Source organism: Neovison vison, chromosome 13 (genome assembly GCF_020171115.1).
Source record: "Neovison vison isolate M4711 chromosome 13, ASM_NN_V1, whole genome shotgun sequence".
Taxonomy (NCBI): Eukaryota; Metazoa; Chordata; class Mammalia; order Carnivora; family Mustelidae; genus Neogale; species Neogale vison.
Window position 1 is genome coordinate 118,429,602 of NC_058103.1, and position 23,823 is coordinate 118,453,424.

Sequence of the window (23,823 nt, forward strand, 5' to 3'; positions counted from 1 at the left end):
AACACATACACAAAATCTCAGTGGCTTAACATAGTTAAAGTTTATTTCCTGATCATGTGAAGTCCACTCAGAGTCCAGCTAGCTGGTCTCCATGTGGTCACTCAGAAATCAAGGCCTCTTGGATCTTGTGGACCCATGTCAACTGAGGCCTTCTCTACAATGCCATGTAAAGGAAGTGGGTTTGTCCCTGGCCCAGTCTTGGAGTGACACAAGCTACTGTCACTCACTTTTAACTGACCAGTAGTAGCTACTGTCTACCTGTAAGGGGGCTAGGAAGTATAATTTTCTCTTGACGGGAATGAAAGAACAGATATTAGTGTACACTAACAATGTCACCAAAATTCTTTTATCTGGTAGTATCAAGGCTGAATATAGAATGCTAATTCTTAACTCATTAAGATGAAATTAAAATCTGTATCTAACGATCTAATAACAATTCTGGTATAGATTTTGAAGAATCTAGTAATAAAAACAAATTATGATGCTAATCAAATTAGTTATTCCAAATAACCCAATTTCAGAAAGGCTGACAAGTAACAAGTGAGTGATAATGGTCTACGTTTAATTTTTAAACTGTTGTGACCAGATAGGTGTTGTGGGTTAAAATGAAAACCTTGTACTTTAGATACCAAGGGGAGAGAGCTATCAGTATGGTATGAAAGTTTAAAACTTGCATTCATACTTCACATCAGCAAAGATAGGGATGGGAGAGAGGTAGGCAGATGCTGTCAGTTCTATCAGAAAAGAGCTTCAGGTTTTCCCAAATATTCATTAAGGGCTCATTAAGCCTCCAGAATGCTATGTGTGCCATAGAGGTTACAACTTTAGCCTGGGGAAAGATTAACAGAATATGTAACTGACATCTTCCCCCCACAAATAAAAGTAATTAAAAAGAAAGAAAGAAAGAAAGAAAACCCGGGGCATCTGGGTGATTCGGTGGTTAAGCATCTGCCTCCAGCTCAGGTCATGATCACAGGGTCCTGGGATCAAGCCCCACTTCAGGCTCCCTACTCAGCAGGAAACCTGTTTCTCCCTCTCCCACTCCCCCGGCTTGTATTCCCTCTCTGGCGGTCTCTCTCTCTCCCTCTCTCTGTCAAATAATAAAGTATCTTTAAAATATTTTAAAAATTCAAAAAAAAAAAAGAAAGAAAGAAAAACTATCTGCAGGTAAGGGCTAGAAAACACAAATTCCTCACCTTCTCACTTTTCTTATTCCTTGCAAAGGTAAATAAATTGATCTCCACAATAAGGTTAAAACTGACCATTTAGGTATAGACAAACTTACCAAGTATGATTTTACTTTTAGTATAATGGATACTGAGCTCTACTGGTGAAAACTAACCAGCTCTACTGATTTCAACCTGTGTAATTCTTTTTTTTTTTAAGATTTTATTTATTTATTTGAGAGAGGAGAGAGAGGATGAGCAGGGGTGGGGAGGGAGAGAAGGAGATGGAGAAGCAGACTCCTGTGGAGTGGTGAGCCTGACCTGGGGCTTGAACCCAGGATCCTGCGATCATGACCTGAGCCAAAGGCAGATGCTCAACTGACTAAGCGACCCAGGTGTGCTGACCTGTGTAATTCTTATGATTATTTCTAGCATCAAACAGCAAGACCATATTTGTTACACAGCAACTGAAATATGTCAGGTATACATGCAATTGTAACATGATTCTCTTATCAATAAGGAAAAAAACCAAAATAACAATATGCATCAAGAATAATTCAAGGTTGGAGAGCACTCACTACACAAATATAGGAACGGATAAGGTAAGATAATGTATAATTCAACAAAACCTATTTTAAATTCTAGGTTTATCTGGGAGATGAAAGAAAAACGAACAAAACATATAGAAAGATAGGACATTTCATTTTTAATCAGTCAAAAATGAAGAGTTCTGGACAATGTCAAGTTCCACACACCATAATGCTATCGTTACACATTAAATATAATTACTATCTATACATATGCAAAAATATAAAGTTCTATTTCATACATTAAAACCCTTTATAGAAACCATTTTAAAAGTAAGCAGAACTTCTCAACATTAAAATGTGAGGTATAAGTCCTTCTAAAGGTTCCTTTAAAGGTTTTAAAACAAAATGCTAAATCTAAAAACAATGTCCTTTTTGTCAGTTCCCAAGTTAAATCTACTTAAAAGAAAAGAAAAACTGATAGCTCAGTCACATACTATTTAAATAATATTGTTCAGGCATCTCTAAAATCCTCCATTTTTTCAAGTATGGATATAGAACTCAAATATCCCACAATACAGTACTAAACAGATGGAATATTTAGGAAAGACTTTGTTGTCATATGGCACAATATTGTTTTATTTCTTCAATACATTTTGAAATAAATACCAGGTTTTGTTTCATTTTTCTTCTAAAAAGCCAAAATTACAATCTACATTTAAGATAATTTTGACTGTGGTAAGACTTGAGTGTAAAATATAATATCAATATTTTATCACAAAAGTAAAGCTGGTAACAAATTATAAAAGAAGACAGTATTCTATTCCGATCTACCCAGGGATTAAAGCTCATCATGATAGAAATATTCATCATGAAGCTGTCTGCCATAATCTGTAGCTTCACTGGTAAGAAACAAGTCCTGGTTCTCCAGAATCTCCGCTTCTGAGAGCTTTCTGTCACTATTCAAATCCATTTCATCAATTAGGTGAAGAGCCTTTAAAACAAAACAAATCAAGTATAATAAGTATTTTCAGCAAGATGTTCACGTTTCAATGTGATCTGATTTGTCAACAGTCATTCAGGTATGCCAAGTACTCATTACTGTCTGAGTATCTCAAAACATTACATTTTATAACCAGGGCTATCTATAGCTTTTCTCATTATCTTCTTTCTTAATTTCTACTAGGCTCTGCTTCCTCCCCACTCAAATCCTATTTAGGATATCTCAAGGTTAAGCCAAATTAACAAATAACAACTCTGTTCCTTCTTTCTTTGGCCTCAGTCTTTGCACTTTCTTTCCTACCAGCTGCACCTAACTTGGGGGAGAAGGAAGGGGATATACAGTCCTTTTGTAACACTCACCTCCTCTTGAGCAATGCCCTGGTTATTGGGTACCACCCAAGACAACAGCTCTTGGGGATCAAGCCTGCCGTCAGTATCTTTGTCATAATCATTCAGGAATCTATCTTTCTCAACCAGTATCCACTCTGGATCTTCATTTGCTGCTTAATGGCAAAAATAAAACACATATACATACACAAGAATGTAACATGTAGCCAATGAGAAGTATATCCCTAGAATAAAGGAAATGAACTTAAACCTCACTATAAAGGAAGCCTGACAAAACAGATCTACTTATCTATAAAGTCCTGACATAGGTACACACTACAGAATTTTCAAAAGTGACACTTAAGTCTAAACAGCTCAGAGTTTCTAAATCGATGTGTATTATCACAAACCGGTAAGTCTGTTAACTGCTGCTACTTGTTCTAGTATCTAGATTTTTTCCCCACAGTTGAGCTAGGTAATGTTTTTATGTACATCGTGTGACTATATAGTTTCCTACGTGTGCTTATAAAGTAATACCATGTTTAATTTTAAAGTGAAAATCACAGTAAGTGATGCTTTTAAGCAACAGTTCTGAAAAGACAGCTGTGAACAGAAAAAGCTGCATATGCAAAATCCTCAAATTTTAAACACTCAGTGAGACACCTTCTATACCAGTATTTGTAGTATTTTGTTTCTTTTAAGATCTACATGCAAAGGTACAGGATTTTGTTTAAAAATATCAACCTTTACTTCCTCAACCATTTGAATTGAGAATTACATTTTACTTGTTCGAAAAGGAAGAAAAATCTTTGAATCCTGACATGGAACTAAGAGTGAGTGAGACAGCATTCTCACATAAGCTGGGAGTCCTGCTGTTTCGCTTGTATTACATTTAACTTGGCAGAACAAGCAGAAATCATGCATACCCCTTCTTGTTCCATTTCCCTGTCAAATACAGCTCTCAGTGAGCAACACTGTCTCTCAAATCATTTATTCTTTAATTCCAGGCTTTTCCCCCCTCCTTCCACACACCCAGGGTACTTACTTGGATCCCGCCTGTAGTCACCAAGAAATTCTTCCAAACTAACAAACCCATCACCATTTTTGTCATGTTCTTCCAAAGCCTCTTGAATGACAAATTCCTATTGCATATTCATAAAAAACCAAAATAAAACAATTAAGTCACAAAATTTTCCCTGCACCATCTATTCCAGTATGGAACTTCCTTAGCAATACTCATTTTTGTTGTCCATTCTTGCAAGGCAATCTTTCTAAACAGTGGAATTTAGAGGCAGGAATAACACTGGAAGTACTGGGGCGCCTGGGTGGCTCAGTGGGTTAAAGCCTCTGCCTTCAGCTCAGGTCATGATCCCAGGGTCCTGGGATCAAGCCCAGCATGGGGCTCTCTGCTCAGCGGGAAGCCTGCTTCCTCTTTTCTCTCTGCCTACTTGTGATCTCTGTCTGTCAAATAAATAAATAAAATCTTAAAAAACAAACAAAAAACTGGAAGTACTGAGTAGCTTTTAATTCAACATCTTGAAGCTTCTGCTATCACGAACTCCACTGTGCCCTCCTAAACAACCTGGGCACTAATCTCAAACTCTAAATTTCTGCATGTTCCCCTCCCTTCTGCAGAAGGACACCTCTTACTACCCTGGTCTTCCTTAACTTCACTTTTCCTCCACTCCATTAACATCCCTAAAGGAACCCTTATCTCAGATCCCTCTGCACAGAACTATTGTTCTGCCTCCAGATCTAAATCAAAGGTGTCAGTCCCCCATAAACCTATACCTCCTTGCTTCCTCTTCAACCAAATCTACCCCATCCACCCCAAACTGCCCCAAATCTGTTCCTCATTCTATCATGACTTATCAACCAATCCTCTCTAACCCATAGATTTACAATTTCTAGTTACACTGGACCCACGATGACCTGTTTAATGGCCAGCTGTTTCAGTTCTTTCCGTATTACCTTCCTATATCTTTTACCTTTTCTTACTTTGCCAGTCTCCACCCTGCACAGCAGACCCATAATCATGTTCTCCTTTATTCCAGAATCATAAAGTCTAAAGGAAAGGGAAAGAGAAATACACACCTAACCCTTAAAATTAATTTTTTCCCATTTCAGTGGGCTCTCACTGCAGTTTGGAAGTCTGTCTCTGCCTCAGTTTCCCTAACACATACTCTAAAGTTGTTTTTTTGGAAACTCCACTTTGAGTCTTATCAAAACACTCTCCAAATATCTCTCTTGGCAAAGATGTACCCATTTTTTCCAAACAAGGTATAAGGCTTCTGAAATGCCTGTTTACCAGCATTGCATTCTCCCCTTTAATTACCTCTATTTTTATGCCTATTCCTCTCATCCTTCTCTTCAACCTCAGGAGTTAAGGTTATCTTTCCCCCTTCTCTAGGGTGAAGCCCTCACCGGTCTTACTTGATTTCCCACCCTTTCTTACTTCTTGAGTGCTTTCTTTCACTCCTAACTGTGGCCTCTCCTAAGGCTCGACTCTCTTCTGTTAGCTCCTTCTTCTATGCCTTTAAACAGATTCAAGTCCCCTGCACTCTTTAATTACCATCCTAGTTTCTTTTCCTCCATGCCAGGTCTCTTATAGGTTCCGCTTACTATTCCCATTTCCTCACTACCTGTTCCTCACTACCAAATACCTTTCAAACCTGGATTCTTGCATCACAACTGTAATGAAAATACACTCTCAAAAGTCTCCAATTCTAGCCAAACTCAAGGGCTTCCTTTTTATCTGTATGAAATAACACTTAAATACAAATTGTTAGTTTTTAAGAAATCAAATGTTACAGATTTTATATATAGAAATCAGGGAATCTTAACCAGAGATCCAAAGATTACTTTTAGACAATCTGAGACTCTTCTGAAATTATAATCCCATATTTTGTGTATATGAGCATATGTGATTTTTCTGAAACAGAGTCCATAGATTGCTTATTTTTGTTTATTATTTTTGTGTGAGAGAGAGAGAGAACGAGTGTGCGCACTCACATGTGAACGGAACGAACTTCAAGGAGGGAGGGGTGTGGGGGGAGGTAGAGAGGGAGAATCTTTTTTTTTATTTTTTTATTTTTTATTTTATTTTATTATTTTTTTTTAATTTAACAGAGAGAAATCACAAGTAGACAGAGAGGCAGGCAGAGAGAGAGAGAGGGAAGCAGGCTCTCCACTGAACAGAGAGCCCGATGCAGGACTCGATCCCAGGACCCTGAGATCATGACCTGAGCCGAAGGCAGCGGCTTAACCCACTGAGCCACCCAGGCGCCCCGAGAGGGAGAATCTTAAGCAGGCTGGGTGCTGTCCTGTATCTCACAACCCTAAGATAATGACCTGAGCCGAAATCAGGAGTCAGATGCTTAACCTACTGAGCTACTCAGGCACCCTGACTGCTCCATATTTTTAAAGGAGTCTGTGATCCAAGATAAGTTAAGAATCACTGACTACAATGACTATTCCTCCATTCAAGTAATCCTCTTGGGAAACAACAGACTTATTTCAATAATGTTGCCATGGTTAAAATAAATTATATGACATAATTACATAAATTAAATAAATTTATATATTTGTATATACTTATATTTATATGTAATTTATAACATAAAATAAATTACATAAATTAAAATAAACTACATGAATGAAAGTATCTCTAAATTCTAACTTTTAATCCAAATCAAAATCACCTCATTGATCTTGCACCCTGCCTTTCCCTTCATCAAATATATCCTTAAATGGAAAAAGTGATACAGCAGAACAAATTAAAGGTAAATAAGAATTAATGAAGGTGCTCTGAATTAGACACTTCATGGTCACACCTCTTATGTACTGCAATCAACTCCAACTCAGCACAAGCAAAGAACACCCTTTCCCACCCTGACACACCCCATTCTGTCAAAGGTACTACCATTTTCATCACTTTACACAATCTCAAAACCTTAGAGTCATCTCTGACTCTTCCTTTCTCTTTTCATACTTATTTAGTCAGTCAACATTCCTGCTTGCGCTTTCTTCAAAAGGTTATTCACGTCCATTTCATTCCATTGCCACTTCGAACTCTGGGGCCACAGCATATTATGCCCAAATTATTTCAATGCTTTCACTGGTCATTCCCCTCCCCAGTCTTCAATCATTCCTTAATTCCCCTGAGAATCAATATCCAGCATGCTCTGCCTGCCATGCTAGGTAGAGTTCAATTAGCTTGTCTCAACTTAACTTTGGCAGTTAAACAAATTGTGCCAAGCACTGCTCTAAATTTAAGTTGTATGTTTTGTTCCAAGGGAGAAATCAGAAGCCTCAATGGCACAAGTGGTGGCAATAGTCTTGTCTTGCCACTGAAGTATGGAGAAAAATGTTCTCTACAGCCTTGTTATTCAAGGTGGCAGCTTCTAACCATGACCCATTTAACATAAAGCTACATCTTCCCTCCCTGAAATATCCAAAGAACCAAGCCACACAGCTAGAGGCTGAGGCTAGACAATAAGCCTTAATATAAATGTTTAGTCTATTTCCTACAAAGCTATTTGTTATACTAGTCTTTACTCTCCAACATGACAGTTTCTCCTCTCAAGAAGCTTGCCAAGTTATAGTAGGGACTCAATCAATGTTTGTTAAAACTAGAATTTTAACTAGAGTTTTAACTGGAGTTAAAACTAGAGTTCAACAAAAATTCTGAAGAACTGGTACTTCTTTCAAGTACTGAAGGGATGAGAGGACTCACTAGGCCTCTTGCTGTAAACACATTAGTCAGTAGGAGCTGCCCCACCCCCCAAAACCCCATGAAAGGGGATCCAAAGGTGATAAGCCTTCCCAGAACCAAAGTTTTTGGAGGCGATATAAACTAAATAGGAAGTACAGATGTTACTGATATTGGAAAACAGAGAAAATTCTAAAAGCTACAAAAAGGCAGGCAATAAAGGTAATGTGGCTGTGCGGGAGGAAAGAGCCAGGAAGATTTACCTTCCCTCCTCATCAGCACTCCTCTTCCCACCACCAGTAACCCTTTCCCACCCCTATCTGAAGTGAGGAGAACTTTGGATCTTGCTGTCTCTTAAAATTCTGGTTGCCCCATATAATTCATCTTAATGACTTAGAAAAAAAGCAGGTTTTAAAGTTTTGGTCACCTAAGAATTCTCTCTCTTTTTAAAAAAATTTATTTATTTATTTATTTATTTGAAAGACAGAGATCACAAGTAGTCAGAAAGATGGCGGGAGGGGGGCGGGGGTGGCGGGGAAGCAGTCTCCCCACTGAGCAGAGAGCCCAATGTGGGGCTCAATCCCAGGACCCTGAGATCATGACCTGAGCTGAAGGCAGAGGCTTTAACCCACTGAGCCACCCAGGCACCCCACAAATTCTCTCAAAATGTTTCTTCCTTACCGTCATATAATCAACTTCTTCAGGATGCTCAAAAGCAATAAATTCTTCAAGATTCAAACCAGGACTTGAATCTTGGTTCGCTTTCTCAAATCGCTTCTTGTCCTTTAAATGAAGCTTTGAAAATTAAATATTGAACATGATTAAGGTCTCATCCACATGGAAACATCATTATACATACTTTGAAAATTACATACTATGTGAAATCTAAAGTACATTCTCATACATTATCTTATCTTCACATTATCCCTTTGAAGGTACATTAGAAAAATCACACATATTTATGAGAAGCAATATACATAGACTGCAGAGTCAGAGACACAGATCTGAATCCCAGCAATGCCACTTACCAGCTGTGGTAAGGGCATTTTGCCTAACTTAGGGCAAACTGCTTAACCTCTCTGGTTTCCTCAAACTGCTTAACCTCTCTGGTTTCCTCAACTATAAAATCGGGGTAAAAATCTCTATAAAGCAACTGGGATGAGGGCCCTTATCAAATTAGTAAACCTGATCATTTAAAAAATGTAATATGTCACATATTACATGTTACATGATAGAAAATGGAAATTAAATGATTTATGTCAGAAATACAGCAAAATAAGTTAGACTATGATTCTCCCTGTTCTTCTACAGTATTGTACACTCTCTTCTTTAACAATCTCAGCTGTTTTGAATGCCCAAAAAAACAATAAATTCAGACTATGCGTTAATTCTTGATATGCCACTTTCAAATTGTTTCTGGTCCTTGGAATGACTTTGCAAAAATGTTAGTAGGTTTCAGAAAAACAGTCCTTCTATGAGAATACTTTTGATGTATGTATGTTATATGTGGAAGTCTATTCTTGGTAGTCACTTTATAGTGCTAATAATTATGTATGTTTAGGCATAAACATCAAAAACTGAAGACCTATTTTGAGGTTAAGTAAACACACTTTTCTATTTTCTCACACCCATCTTCCTTTTTCTCTTTTTGTAAAGTATGCTTAAGTAGTAAATCAAGTAGCAGCTATTAGGGATAAGGCTGCTTTTAATGCATTTCTCAAAGGTAATTCTGTAATCAAGAGCCTTGGAAGCCAATAGTGCTATATTGCTAATCCTGAATAAATTCCATTTTGAGCATTTCTGGGGAAAAAAAACTCTCCTTTCTATAAACTGTATGTACTAAATAGCACATTTAAAAAAACACAGTTTCAAATATTTTAGGAGCTTTTAATTTATGTGTCTTAATGTTGAAAAGAAATCCTCTTTTCAGTTTTCTAGAATAGAGGTTGGTTGGCGGTCATTTACTGAACACTACTTTTACAACGACCGATTTACGGCGGAGAGGCTCACGTCTTCCCCCACAGAATTCATCTTTTAAACCATCCAGTTTCCATTAGCCAGTTACACCTAGCAAATCATGACAGGAAAACAACAAACTTGTTTCCAAATAGCTGCTTTTAACTTAACGTTTCTTAATTTCAAATAACTAGACCAAATAATTTATACTTGATGTTCAGGGGCTTAACAAGGGGAGAAGTTACAAACAAGAATTTGAGATACTTTGTTGAGTCAATCAAATTCTTTTTGAATAAACCACTATTCAAAATACTAAGTGCTTAGATTTCCTTATGAAAGAACCCTTCAGTTTGGAGCAAAAAGGTCCATGTTTCAGCAGCAGGAGCTGAATTTGGCCAAATTTGCCTATGGAAAGAAAGGATCTCTTTCAGCAAGCTCAGATTGTTGTTTAAAAAAATTAAGGAAAGTAGTTTTCTGGTTCACATTTCTCAAATTTTTAAAATAAAATTAAATAATGAGATTTTAAGAAGCAGTTTTATTCATGGTCATTTAAAGAAAACAATTAAAGAGCAATTCAAATTAAAGAAGCCAATACACAGAAAGACTGTTTTTCCAAAATGGCAAAGATAACAACAAAAAAGGCTGTCAGTTCCACAAAACCTCGGCACACTTTTTTTCCTTCTGTGTAAAAATTCTGTTTTCTAGTGGAGAGTAGAAAGTGCTACATACAGTAGTAAAAAGGAGGAAATGACAATAATCATTTATTTTTATATATCAATAGAAACTTGAAAAGCACAAAACTGCCACCTTTTGGTAGACTAATGGTTTTACAGGAGGAAACAGATGATGCCACAACAAAGTATAGGTCTTACAAATTCTGATTAGCCACATGCTAGGTTGTACCTTACATAAATAAATATTGCTTGTACATGCACATTCAGCATCTGGCTTTGGGAGTTAGAACAACTGAACTTTTGCCAGGTAGGTCCCCAAACTTTAATTATCCTGCTTAAAAGTGCTGACTATAATTGTTCATCATTACATAAAGAAATGCTTTTTCAGGAACTTCATTGCACAAGAGGATCTCTACTACAGGATCTCTATTCTCTACATGGAAGCTTAAAAATAAGAAAATTCAAGCATCAAATTGTTGTTTATTTGTTTTAATATTTATTATTTTATTTATTTATTTGAGAGTATGAGGAGAGGGGAGCAGAAGGAGAGGGAGAGAGAGAATCTTAAGCATGTAGAGATGGGTTGTCAGAGAATTACCAATAGGATGACCATGGAGAAGTGTTCATTTTAGGGATCCATCAATTCCCTAGCACTATGAAGATCTAACTAATTCATTCTTAAAATGTACAGTCTTATAATCAACATGTACTGAGTACCTGGGTGGTGAACACAGTATTAGAACCAGACTTTATTTTTTAAAAACAAAAACTGTTCATAAGTTGTTTATATTAATGAGTCCTATATCTCTTCAAAGTGAAGATTTTCTTCTCAACACCACCATCTGTTACTAATCACAACCTCCCAAGAATAAAGAAACTCAAGAAACCACACACACACATTTCTCATGTTTTGATGGGATAGTCATTAAATTTTTGGAGTGCCAAAATAAAAAAAGGACACAATTATAATCTGATTCTAGAAAGATTTTAAAATACTGTATTTAATGTCTCTCTTGTTACCTAGCAGGGAAGTTATAATACCATACCATGGTTTGGTTTTAGAAAAGTCTCAGAACTTGAATAGTGCTTTTAAGATTAATTCCTACAGGATATCTCTAGACAGACAAATTCCAAATCTCATTATCATTTGTTTCTTTTTTAGCACCAAGTAGTAAAAGACTGATTTCTACTCTCTTCAGTCTGCTGTAAGATGAAAACCCAAATAAGGAGGAAAGAAAGTGAAAAGGAATCTTAACTAACCTAAAGCTGATACAGTTAACCAATGCCACAAAAATTTTATTTATTTATTTATTTTTTAATGATTTTACTTATTTATTTGACAGAGAGAGATCACAAGTAGATGGAGAGGCAGGCAGAGAGAGGGAAGCAGGCTCCCTGCTGAGCAGAGAGCCCAATGCGGGGCTCCATCCCAGGACCCTGAGATCATGACCTGAGCCGAAGGCAGCGGCTTAATCCAATGAGCCACCCAAGCGCCCCCTGCTACAAAAATTTTAAAAAGCTAATCATATATTAAATATTAAATGTAAACTTAGGCGGATCGCACATGCTTTCTTCAACAATATGCTCTTCAATCAACACACAACTGTTTACCAGCCCAACTGCTACAACAGGATATTTCATAGTATAGTATAATAAATATACTATTCCTCTATACTATTGTTATCCTCATTTTTTGATATGAGGAAACTGAGACATAAGGAAGTTTAATAACTTACCCACAGCTACACAACTCTTAAGTTATACAGCTGGATGTGAAGCTGTGCAGACTGACTCCAAGGCTGAAGCCCTTAAGCTCTACAATGGTGGCAGATGAATGATCATTAGCAGAAAAAGCAATACGCTGTGTGTTAGTGATGGCTATAGAGTTCAAGTGGCCAACATGATTCCAGAATAAACAGCCTGTATAATGATAAATATGGCCACAACAAAAACTAAAAGGTAGATACTACCCGCTTCTAAAATAAACAGCCTGTATAATGATAAATATGGCCACAACAAAAACTAAAAGGTAGGTACTACAATGGGTAAGTTAAGGAATGGAAGAAGCTCAATGTTTTCCAAGCTTGACTAATATTTTGGGAATAACAGTTTGCAACAAGGTGTTTGGTTTTGTTTTTTCCACATATGAAAATGTATCTTTTCAGAAAGTCCTTATTATAATGGGATGCCTGGGTAGCTCAGTCAGTTAAGCATCTAATCTTGATTTCAGCTCAGGTCATGATCTCAGGGTCCTGGAGTCGAGCCCTGAGAGCCTCTGCTCTCAGCGGGGAGTCTGCTTGTCCCTGTCCCCGCATGCTCTCTCATGCTCTAATAAAATAAAATCTGAATTTAAATTTAGAAAGTCTTTATAATTACCCTTGAAATATAGAAGTATGGAAATAGCAATTTCTTTAGCTTATAGTCCTTTGTCTTGAAAAGTTCCTATGTATCACTAAAAGTTCTTATTAATTCCTAAATAAAAATGGGCTTCCTCACCTCTGTTTAAGAAGCATTAGAACAAGACGTCTTTTAATTTTGGCAAATTAAACCAGGAGAATCAACAAAACCTATAGTGATACTATATCTTCAAAAATGAGTTATTATTAAATATTGTAGCTTCTGTGGAAGACCATATGACAGACAGTTCCTTAAAGAATTAAAGATAGGGGCGCCTGGGTGGCTAAGTGGGTTAAGCCGCTGCCTTCGGCACAGGCCCTGATCTCAGGGTCCTGGGATCGAGTCCCACATCGGGCTCTCTGCTCAGCAGGGAGCCTGCTTCCTCCTCTTTCTCTCTGCCTGCCTCTCTGCCTACTTGTGATCTCTCTCTGTCAAATAAATAAATAAAATCTTTAAAAAAAAAAAAAAAAGAATTAAAGATAGAATTACTATATGATCCAGATGTTCCATTTTGGGATGTATACCCAAAATAATTAAAAGCAAGGTCTCAAAGAGGTATTTGTACACCCATGTTCATAGCAGCATTACTCATAATAGCCAAAAAGTTGAAGCAACCCAAGTATCCATCAGTAGGTGAATAAACAAAATGTGGTATATATGCACAATAGAATATCACTCAATCTTAAAAAGGAAATTCTCACACACACTACAACACTATGAGAACAGTATCTTAAGTAAGCTACTCACAAAAAGACAAAAAATGTAAGATTCCACTTATATGAGGTACCAAGAAGTCAAATTCAGAGACAGAAAGTAGAATGGTGGTTGCCAGAGAGGCCTAGGGGAGAAGGAATGGGAAATTGTCGCTCAATGGGTTTAGAATTTCAGTTCTGCAAGGTGAAAAGAGTTCTGGAGATTGGTTGTATAACAGTGTGAATGTACTTAACACTACTGAACAGCACACTTAAAAATGGTTAAATTTTATGTGCATTTTATTACAATTAAAAACTTATAATCATTATTTTATATAAAACTATCTGTTTAAAAGATGCAAATGGGTCTCTACGGTCTTCGTAACTATGATATAAAACTATTCAATAATAACAAAAATTAAAATAGCAAGATACATATTCAAAATACACCAAAAAGCAACTCGAAATGAGGACAAATGACGCCACTGAGAAAAAAAGATGCAAGGATAATTTAGGTAGTGCAGAATAAGAGGCCAAAATCCGGCTAGAAAGGATATCATCAAAACGACCACTGAAGTGGAACAAGTGATTGCCCAGAGAGCAAGGCAATCCCAGTCTATGACCTCAGACCCTCTTGTGCTCATTCATGCAGGAAGGAAAAGTGAACTGATATGATCAAAAGGAACAGCTTGTGCACAGCTACTCACCTGCCTAAAAGACTCCTCTTCAGCATCATCCAAAGCAGCATTCTCATCAAAGTCGATCACACGGTCATACATCTGAATGTTGTATTCATCCCACGACACACTATTATCACTGTTTTTGTCATATTCAACAAACTGTTGTTTTGCTTCTTGCATAGCATAATGTTTAAAAGACATCTGAATCCACGAACTGAGTTCGCCTGTGAGAATTTCCCAGACACAAATGAATGTTGACAAGTAATTTTGATTTACAGAAGCGAAGGTTTCTAAACTTTCTCTAAAAGGAAAAAAAAAAAACCTTGAGTGTTTTCAAATACTGAGAGTTAGCCCCGTTGTATCCATAGAAATAGGAATAGAAGGCGTGAGAGTGGTTTGGAACCCAAGAATATAACAATATGTGATCCAAATAGAATGCAAGCTCCTTGAATACAGAGTTCAGGTATGTTTTGTTCATTAAGGTACTCTAAAGACCTAAAAAGTACCTGGCTCCGTCACTTATTTGCTAAATGAATTGCCAACTGGCCAAAAGAGTACTTGACTTTTAAAAGTTATCATCCACAAAACTGCAGATAATGTTTGCTAGCTATCACAGATCTCTCAGGAAGTACAAATATGTTAATAATGGCCTATTTATTCTAATGTGCAATAGAAAAAAGTGTTTTCCACTTATGAAAGTAATATAAAGTTTCTCTTTAAAATAAATTTTATGTTGAGTTGAATCAAAACCATATTAAGGAAATAATAGATGGTAAATAGCTAGGGCCGAAATTGTGAAAATGTATTCAAGTGACTGAAGTTTGAGAAACATTGTTACAGTATATGTCCTTCAACCATCTTAAAACTTCTGGAGGAAATTTTAACAAAAGTTATAGGTAGCAATTATGAGCCAATCTTGCAATTGGCTCTCTGTCTTGGTACCTGAAGACATGGGGGAAAGTTTCTAAACCTCTAATGTCCGCATTCAGGTCAACTTAAAAAAAAATCTATTCAGGGGCACCTGGGTGGCTCAGTGGGTTAAGCTGCTGCCTTTGGCTCGGGTCATGATCTCAGGGTCCTGGGATCGAGGCCCGCATCGGGCTCTCTGCTCAGCGGGGAGCCTGCTTCCCTCCCTCTCTCTCTGCCTGCCTCTCTGTCTACTTGTGATCTCTCTGTCAGATAAATAAATAAAATCTTTAAAAAAAAATCTATTCAGAGATATTTACTACACTGCATTATAGAAAAAAGGTGGTAGGGAGAACATGAATATTTGCAAGGATGACAAGAGTATAGCATTTCGTTTAAAGGTAATATACCATTTGGTTTAAAGAGTGCTACCCCTTTATTGGTCTAGGGGAGGTCAGGTGAATAGAAAAGTAAGGACACTGTCTCTCCGGAAACTCTAAATTAAGGCAGAATTATAATTACTATAGCAACCAGGTACTGAACAATTATTATCTATCAGGTCCTCCACATATGTTGTCTCTGATCTTCAAAGCAGACAATTTTATCACTTTCCATTTACATTTCTAATCTAGTCTACTTTACAGTTCAAGAAACTGCCATTTGGAACTGAGGACTCAAAGCCAGTAAGCAGCAGACTCCAAATTCAAACCTATACTTGGCTCCAAAGCCCAAACTTCTTCCACTTAATTTTGTTCTCTCTCGAGAACCTGAGTCCTATGCTGGACTTCAAAGTACAAATTAGCAAACTTCTCTGAAGGGTCCTTCAAGTACAATGAGGGTTTCTTCTGTTTTTTTTAAAGAGATCATCATCACATAATAGAATACCAAACACAAAAGGGGCCAGAAACATGGATTCACTCTCCAGCTCTGTTATAAGGGGCAAGTTTGCCCTCTCAAGTTTTTGTTTCCTTATATGTAAAATGAAGATTTGAACTTTGAACTTAAAAAATTTTTAACTTTAAAAATTTTTAAAGTTTACTATTAAATATTTGAATATATACAGGCCTTTACAGACAGGAACCACAGTCTTCCAAATCAATTTTTTCTATGTGCTTGCTAGTATAACCAAAGATAGACCTATTCTTAGTGGACAACTAGAGTCTAAAGCTCTTGTTTTTATTTAGAGAAATCAAAACCTTAATATTCCTGAGGGCACCAAATTTACTGACAACACATCTTAAATTTACCAATTAGTTTGCAAGTCTCTCTTCAGCAACTTCAATCCTTGGATGGTGAGCAACATTTAAATAAGAGTTATAGCAAAATATCTCCTGAATTTTTTTGGAAAATCAACTTGGAAAGTTGATAGAGTTCACCACCTGAATTAAGCAATGAGGAAAGACAGTTGCAAAGCAATTGAATATTCTTTTAATATTCTGTGCATTTCATTTCTGACTGGAGAACCTAAGAGCACTCAGATTTATTTCTTTTTTTAAAGTGAGCTCTACACCCGACCTGGGGCTTGTACTCATGACCCAGAGATCAAGAATCGCATGCTTCACCAACTGAGCCAGCCAGGTGCCCCTCAGATTTTTTTTTTTTTTTTTTTTTTTAAGTGAAGGATATTAAAAACTGAATTAAGAGCAAGAAATCTGGATACTAGCCCTGGCTTTGCCACTCATTTTAGAAAGGCACTTACCCCTCTCGGCTTCAGTATCTTCAGCTCTACAAAGAGAGGTGGATAAGATACTTCTAAGACCCCTGCCAGCTGTAATAATTTGTGATTATCATAAATTCATATGCAACAGGTCTTTTTCTACTTATAAAAAAGATGGAAATTCTTAAATTCCTAATGAAACATATATCAAAACAGCAATAAATCATGTAAACAAAGCCATAAGACGGTTTCTGGCATATTCTTGACATTGATAAAAGTCCTATAAGGAATACGGTGTTTGGTCAGCGTACGACTTGCACATATCGATTGAGTCAACGATGTTTATGTATTACTGGAGAAAGTCCTGATTTATACTTGGGACCTATATCGAAAGATTTCCAGATATAAAACCTACTCAACATATCCTTCTTTCCCCTTCTCACCGTACACCTCACATTTGTTGCAACAGGAGCAATCTACACGAAACAAACAGCCCTGCTTAAATGTTTGTGCTTTTATCTCCTACAAAGGGTCTTCTCCATTGTTAACTGTGTAGGACGTCCTTACTTTCCGTGAGAAAGCCATCTGAGTCCAAGTCAATTTTCTTTATGATTGACTTCAGTCTTTTGTGTTGCTCTTCGGGGGAGAGTTTAACATATTCATCGACTTCTTCCTTTGGGGGGTAAGCGATACACAGAGGGGTAAAGCATTACTATCACTGGGGCAAGATGGTGGCGAAAAAAAAAAAAAGGCTACCAGAAGCCTTCTCTGTCCAGGGATTTGGGGGTGACCCACACCTGCTCTCCAAGGCCCCCGCCTCCTACACACCCTCAGTGATCAAGCCCGTGTAGGGAGGGTGGAAGAGATCCGGCTCCCGGGCCGCCCTAATTCCTCAGAGGTAGAGGCCTCGGGGTCCCCCAGACAGTGAGCGACGCCCCGCCCGGACCCCATTGTCAGGCCGCCCGGACCAGGCCTGGCCTGGCCGCCCCTCTTTGTCCCGGGACAAAGCCCGCGGCAGCCGCGGTGCGAGGCCCGGCCCTCCCAGCCCCCGGCCTGGCCACCTCACCTGGCCGCCCAGCAGCGCCTCACGGTCGTAGTCGCTGCGGTGCTCGCCCTGCGGGTAGTGCAGCTCCTCGGCGTCCCCGGCGCTGGCTGCCGCGGCGCACAGCAGCAGCAACCCCAGCGTCGCGGGCCTCGGGCCCAGCCGCATCGCTCCGGCCCGCCGCGGACACAGAGAAGCGAGGAAGGAGACCGGCGGGGGCTCAGGCCCGCGGCTGCGCTCCGCGGGCGGCTGCGGACGGGCGGCGCGGCGTACGTGGGGAGGAGAGAACGCGACGCGCAGGGGGCGGTGGCCGCCGTTCCTCACGGTTTCGCCTCCTGAAGCCCGAGCGACAACTGCGGGGCAGGGGCTGGCGAGGCCGAGGCCTATATGGCCCGGGCGGGGGAGAGGGGGCGCCAAGCCGCGCCACTGATTGGGCCGTACCGCGCTGGGGGCGGGCCGCGCCGATGTGGCGGTCTGCAGTGGGCACAGCAGCTTCGCCGCGCCAGCGGTGGCTGCCGGGAGGGGAGACCCCTGCGGGCGCCTACCTCGGCCCCAAAGAAAACACGCCCCCACCTTATTCCCGCCCTATCTCTTCCCGTCAGCCTTGTTACTGACCCTGGCCGGTCCATGTGTCCATCCGGCTTCCATCAGTGAGAAAGGCTGCAGATTTGAGTGGACAAAAAATATGGTACCCAGAAAAATGTTTGCCTTGAGGAACCAACCTACAGTATGAATTCCCCAGTGTTCAGTGCATGCCTACTTATTTATTTCACCAGAGCAGAACGAACAAACCCAGCTACTGAAGCCAAGGTATTTTTATCTGATGCTCAATTTCGTGACTTACAAGTTCATTGACCTTGGTCAAGTTACTTGGCCCTTGAAAAACCTGTTTGCTTATTTATAAAATGGACATAGTAATAAGATGAGCTTAAAGAGTTGTAAAGATTACATTAAATAATATGCTTTCAGAACAGTAGCTCGGACATATGGTTAAGTGTTCAATAAATGTGAGCGTCCATCCATGCAGGTAGAAAAGCAGAAGGAATGGCTTACCAAGTACCTAGGAAAACCTTTATGGGTAGAAACCGTATACTGGTGGGCTCTATGCCATGTTTTATCTGAGGGTCTATGTCATTTCTGTACCTCATACTGAGCACACTAAACCCGAAGAAATTTGTAAGCTGCAGCTTGAACCCTTTTCTTGCATTGATTGCTCCACTTAGGATCAAGCCTTTCACACAGAAGAAAAGGCTTTCTCGGTCTTTTTTCTCTTCTCACAGTTTCTATTTGGATTGGGAGTAAGAATCCTGTTCCAAACTGAAAAAATAAGTGGGCACAGATCAGACAAATTTCCTGGGTAAGGGTGGAAATTTATTGTTTTTGGTCAGAGACCATTGAAAGATTTACAGAGCAGAGTAATTTCAAATGGGATCTTTTAAGTGTTATAAAGAGCAATGAAGAATAAAGTCTTAAGTTTCAGAGTCTAAATATAGACTATGCCTTAGAGTTGATTTCTCTAAAACAAAAAAAGAAAAGAAAGGAAAAAACTTTTATCACCAAGCCATTTTAACTTCAGTTCTGGGTTTTGAGGCAGTCTGTGAAAAAAGAGATAAATGTCCCCAACTCAGCTCTGTACCTACTGTTCTCCAGTAAGTACAAGGTAGACCTTGACTAACTTCTGATGTGATTCCAGTTCAAAGGGTAAGGGTAGAATACCAGGTATTATGGAAGTTCTTCCCATCTCAAAGGCTCCACACATGGAAGATTGGGGGCAAAGGAAATCCTTTTTTTTTTTTTTTTGAAGATTTTATTTATTTATTTTTAAAAATATTTTATTTATTTATTTGACAGAGGTCACAAGTAGGCAGGGAGGCAGGCAAAGAGAAAGGGGAGGACGCAGGCTCCCAGCTGAGCAGAGAGCCTGATGCAGGGCTCAATCCCAGGACCCTGAGATCATGACCTGAACAAAGGCAGAGGCTTAACCCACTGAGCCACCCAGGTGCCCCAGGGGCAAAGGAACTCTAATGATATCTGAAGAAGCAGTGAGGTGAACAGCATAAATATCTGAGCACCAGAAGCCATGGGTTCTGTCTTCCCTCAGTCCCTATAAAGGCTGCTTTCCTTCCTTGGGCCTGTTTTGTTACTCCATAAGAAAAGAATTGGGTTAGCTCAGAAGGTCTGAATTTGAGATCCTAGGACTGCTAAGTGGGTCCTAAATGGTGTGATAATATCTGAATCTCATGCAAAATGTTGTGCATGTGTACATTTCTGGACAGGAGGTCTATAGTTTTGCTTTCATCAGAGTCTCAAAAAGATCCATTGTGGCAGCCCCCATAGAAGCCTCTAAGCAATTCTTCATCTCTCTCTCTTTTTTAAAAAAGATTTTACTTGTTTACCTGACAGAAAGAGAGAGAGAGAGAGCACATAATCGAGGGGAGTGGGACAGAGAGAAGCAGACTCCCCATTAAGCACGGAGCCCGACGCAGGGCTCAATCCCAGGACCCTGGGCTCGTGATTTGAGCTGAAGGCAGTTGCTTAACCAACTGAGCCACCCAGGCACCAAGCAACTCTTCGTCTCTTAAAATCCACAGTTTTATGATCCTTGACAGTCAAGATTGTTAGGAAGCTGATTATAATAAAGACCCATGCTCAAGAGAGGCAAGACTAATGCCCTGTCTGTCATTACCTGTAATTAATCCATTTTACTCAGGGGAAAAATAAGTATCTAAAATAAGCAGACTATTAATCAAAAAAAAAAATAAAAAGGCATTGTGAGAATGCAGAGATCAGCTTTCTTGCCCTATAAAAGCACAGAACAAATTTGTTATTACTTACATTTTGAGGTATAATTAATAGACAACAAAGTGCACAAATCTTATGTACAGCTCAATGAATTTTTAGATGTATATGCACCTGTGAAACATGCCCAACACCCCCCAAAATCTCCTCCTGCTCCCTAGATATCATCTCTGCCGCACATAGTCAGTATTCTGACCTCTCTCCTCCTGGGTAAGTTTTGCTTGTCCTTGAACTTTCTATAGATGGCATCAGACATCACTGAAAATTACTAATCATATGCCCTTCTGCCCTGCTGGAAAGCAGTATGGTGCCATGGAAAGAACACAGGCAATCTTGGAATCAGATGTACAGAGTTTGAATCTTCAGTCTCCATAGCTCACTCACTATGTAACCTTGAACAAGTGGCTTCGTCTTTTTTTTTTTTTTTTTGACTCTGTAAAAACTGGAATAATAAAAAAAACCATCTGATAAGCTTTATGTATGGAGAATATTAAATAATCTATATATCTGAACCATAGAAAGGGCTCAAAATTTTTTATTTTTCTTTCTTTCCCCCTGGAAAATTCTTATTCAATCTTCTAGACCCAACACAAGCATTCCCTAAAGGAGGCCTTTCCTAACTCCCTGGCAACCAAAATTTTTGATCTCTTAGGTCTCTCTGTTTCATCATTGTTCCAGCACTGTGCATATGTTCCTCTGCTCCAGCATTTAGCACAATCTACTGTGACTGTTTGTTGACACCCACTACAAGAAGGTGGGGGCCTTGAAGTCAGGAAACGTGTGATTGCGCCCGTATTTCACTAGTGCCCCTGCTAGTAAGAGAAGCTCAGTAAATTTTTGTGGAATGCATTCTGCTGTACTGACATTCTTTTAGTATGTACCATAGATAGGAGAGTTAGCTTGGAAACTATTAAAAGAAGGACTTTACTGATTTCTTCTTGAGTTGGGTAAAATGTGTGTTATGATGAACAGCAGCTTAAAGAACAAAGCAATACTTAACACATATGGTGTGGGCACTTCTGTTATAGGCCAATTCCCATGGGGATGAGGGAGATTTGGCACAATAAACAACTGTAGTGGGAAAGCCAACAAACTCAATGAATTTGTAGCTTTTCCAAAGTTGGGAAACACAAGACAAAGGAACAGACTCTAGGGCAGTGACTGAAGGAACAACTTAGACTGAATGATCACACAATTAGAGGGATTTTGTTGGTTGTTTAATCTTTCATTCATCTTTTGAGGAGAGGAGATGTGAAAATCCCAGGGTTATAATGGAGTCCTAGATGGTGACAGAAAATAGGCAGGTGGGTGGGACTGTTACAATACCTAGAAACTATTTTGATTTCCAAGGAGTATCCATAAGTGAGTAAGTGGTCATAAAATCTTAATAACCTACAAGAAGTAATTCCAAGAAATTCAATGTAACTGTTTCTTACCGAATGAGGATTCCTCAAATTAAACATGAATCAATGATCAAATGTAATGACAGCTCTATCCTCAAATAGGAGTCATCCTCTATATCCGGCAATTAACATTTATGGCCCCAGGCCAGTTACACCCATTTCTGCCCTAAAGCGGCCCAAGTGGACAGATATTAGTCAGATGCCTTCCCTGACTTGCTCTCTAAATCCACAGGGCAACTGCATATCTTGGTTGACCTGGCATAATTGTTAATCATGTCCCCTTTCATTCTCAAAAGTATTCCAGAATGGGGTGATAAATTATAATGTCACCTTACCTTTGGGCCTTACAATCAAACTGTTCAGCCACCTCCCAGTCCTCCTCCTCAAGTCCCAGTCTTTATTAAGCCTCAGAACCCTTTCCCACACTCTTTTCCCCAGGTTTTCAACAATAGGTCCTTGAAGTCTTAGTCAAACACAGTAGCAGTAAAAATAAAGAGTACAAAGAAGGGAGGGATAAAACTTAGCTAAAGAAGGAAGTGAGACAAGGAGCAAAAAGAAGAGTAAGACTGTGGACTAAGTAGGAGTTTTTATGAATTATAATGAAATTGATTTTCTTTTGGCATTACTCAATCAGCTCTGAAGACTATTTTGTCAGAGAAACTGCAAAACTGATATGAGCAGAGCGGCTTCTTTGAAAGACAAAACTTCCTGAATGCATAAGTTTTGGGTGTTAGTACAATGAAAACTCAGGATTGCTTTATAGTCATACCATGCTTTCAAGCCTTACATGTTCTCAGATGCCAACTAACAAAGAAAATTCGGTTGCTATGATTGCAATTCCATCACAAGATGGTGTTCGGGATTTGTGCGTGATTGGGGTTTCAGTTTTTTGGATTCAAAATCAAGCTAAGGTCTGTGGGCTTTTGAAGTTGGTTTCCGTTTAAAAAAAAAAAAAAGAAATAAAAATCACAAATCCCATTCTTCTAGATAACTGCCATTAACATTGGAGTTTAACTTTGCAGAGTTTTTCTGTATGTTATATATACTTTTGAAGCGGATATGCCTTATGCAAAAATAAGATAAAAAGGAAGTTACTACTATCAATGAAATAGCTTAAGAAAGCAGAGGAACATAGCCTAGAATGTCATATAAGTTCTGGGGACAAGCTAAAAACATTCTGTCTCGGGAATTTCTTGGTGTCAATTCTGTGTATTGAACTTTTGCCTGGTAGGCTTTTCCTCATCTTTCCCCTTTCTAATTGCACTCCCCCCCTCCACCACAAATCCTGCCTCATCTAGAACCATCTCACCTCTAGGAACTTATAATCTATTTTGGAATCAAGTATAACAGACCAGACCTTTGAGTCTCCTCCAAAATACGGCTCCTGGTCTCTACTCTTACATTTTACTCATAATACCCAAAATTAAAGGTAACTTTCATGCTCTAGCTAACAGCCCCTTTCCCCCAGCGCTTAATAAGCGAGTGGAATTGGAACACAAGAGGGAAGGACAGACATGATTATATCTGTTACAGAGGCCAGATCTTGGACTCCTACTGCCATTGTCTTTTCCTAAAGATTTCCACACAGTGTGCACTAGGGGAAAAGAAAAATTATATTTTGAAGTTGTTGATTGTAGTTTTCAATGTATATCTCTTAGGTAACATTTGTTTATTGCATAGTATGAATCTTTTTTATCTATACTGATAGTTTGCTTGTTTTATCAGTTACTGAGAGATACATTTCATAATCTCCTACTCTGGTTATTTCTCTACTTCTTTAAGTTTTGTCAATTTTTGTTACATATATTTGAGGCTATGTTGTAAAGGATACAAACTACTGATTTTTATCTTTCTGGCAGACTGACATTTTGACATTATGAAATA

The 23,823-nt window shown here is 38.8% G+C and overlaps 1 protein-coding gene across 2 annotated transcripts; it reads right to left on the reverse strand.

Moving 5' to 3' along the window:
• Positions 1-1,849: 1,849 nt before the first annotated feature.
• RCN2 (reticulocalbin 2) lies at positions 1,850-17,992 on the reverse strand. 2 transcript variants are annotated; one of them, XM_044230243.1, is made up of 7 exons: positions 17,762-17,992; positions 17,263-17,368; positions 14,160-14,356; positions 8,415-8,528; positions 4,068-4,164; positions 3,056-3,198; positions 1,850-2,687 (listed from the first exon to the last, which is right to left on the reverse strand). In XM_044230243.1, exons 1-7 carry the CDS (start codon positions 17,903-17,905, stop codon positions 2,535-2,537), a joined length of 954 nt encoding a protein of 317 aa, XP_044086178.1. In that variant the 5' UTR covers positions 17,906-17,992; the 3' UTR covers positions 1,850-2,534. The 2 variants fall into 2 exon arrangements, with proteins under 2 accessions (XP_044086178.1, XP_044086179.1); XM_044230244.1 differs by having other exon boundaries at positions 3,056-3,195; positions 17,762-17,988.
• Positions 17,993-23,823: the final 5,831 nt, after the last annotated feature.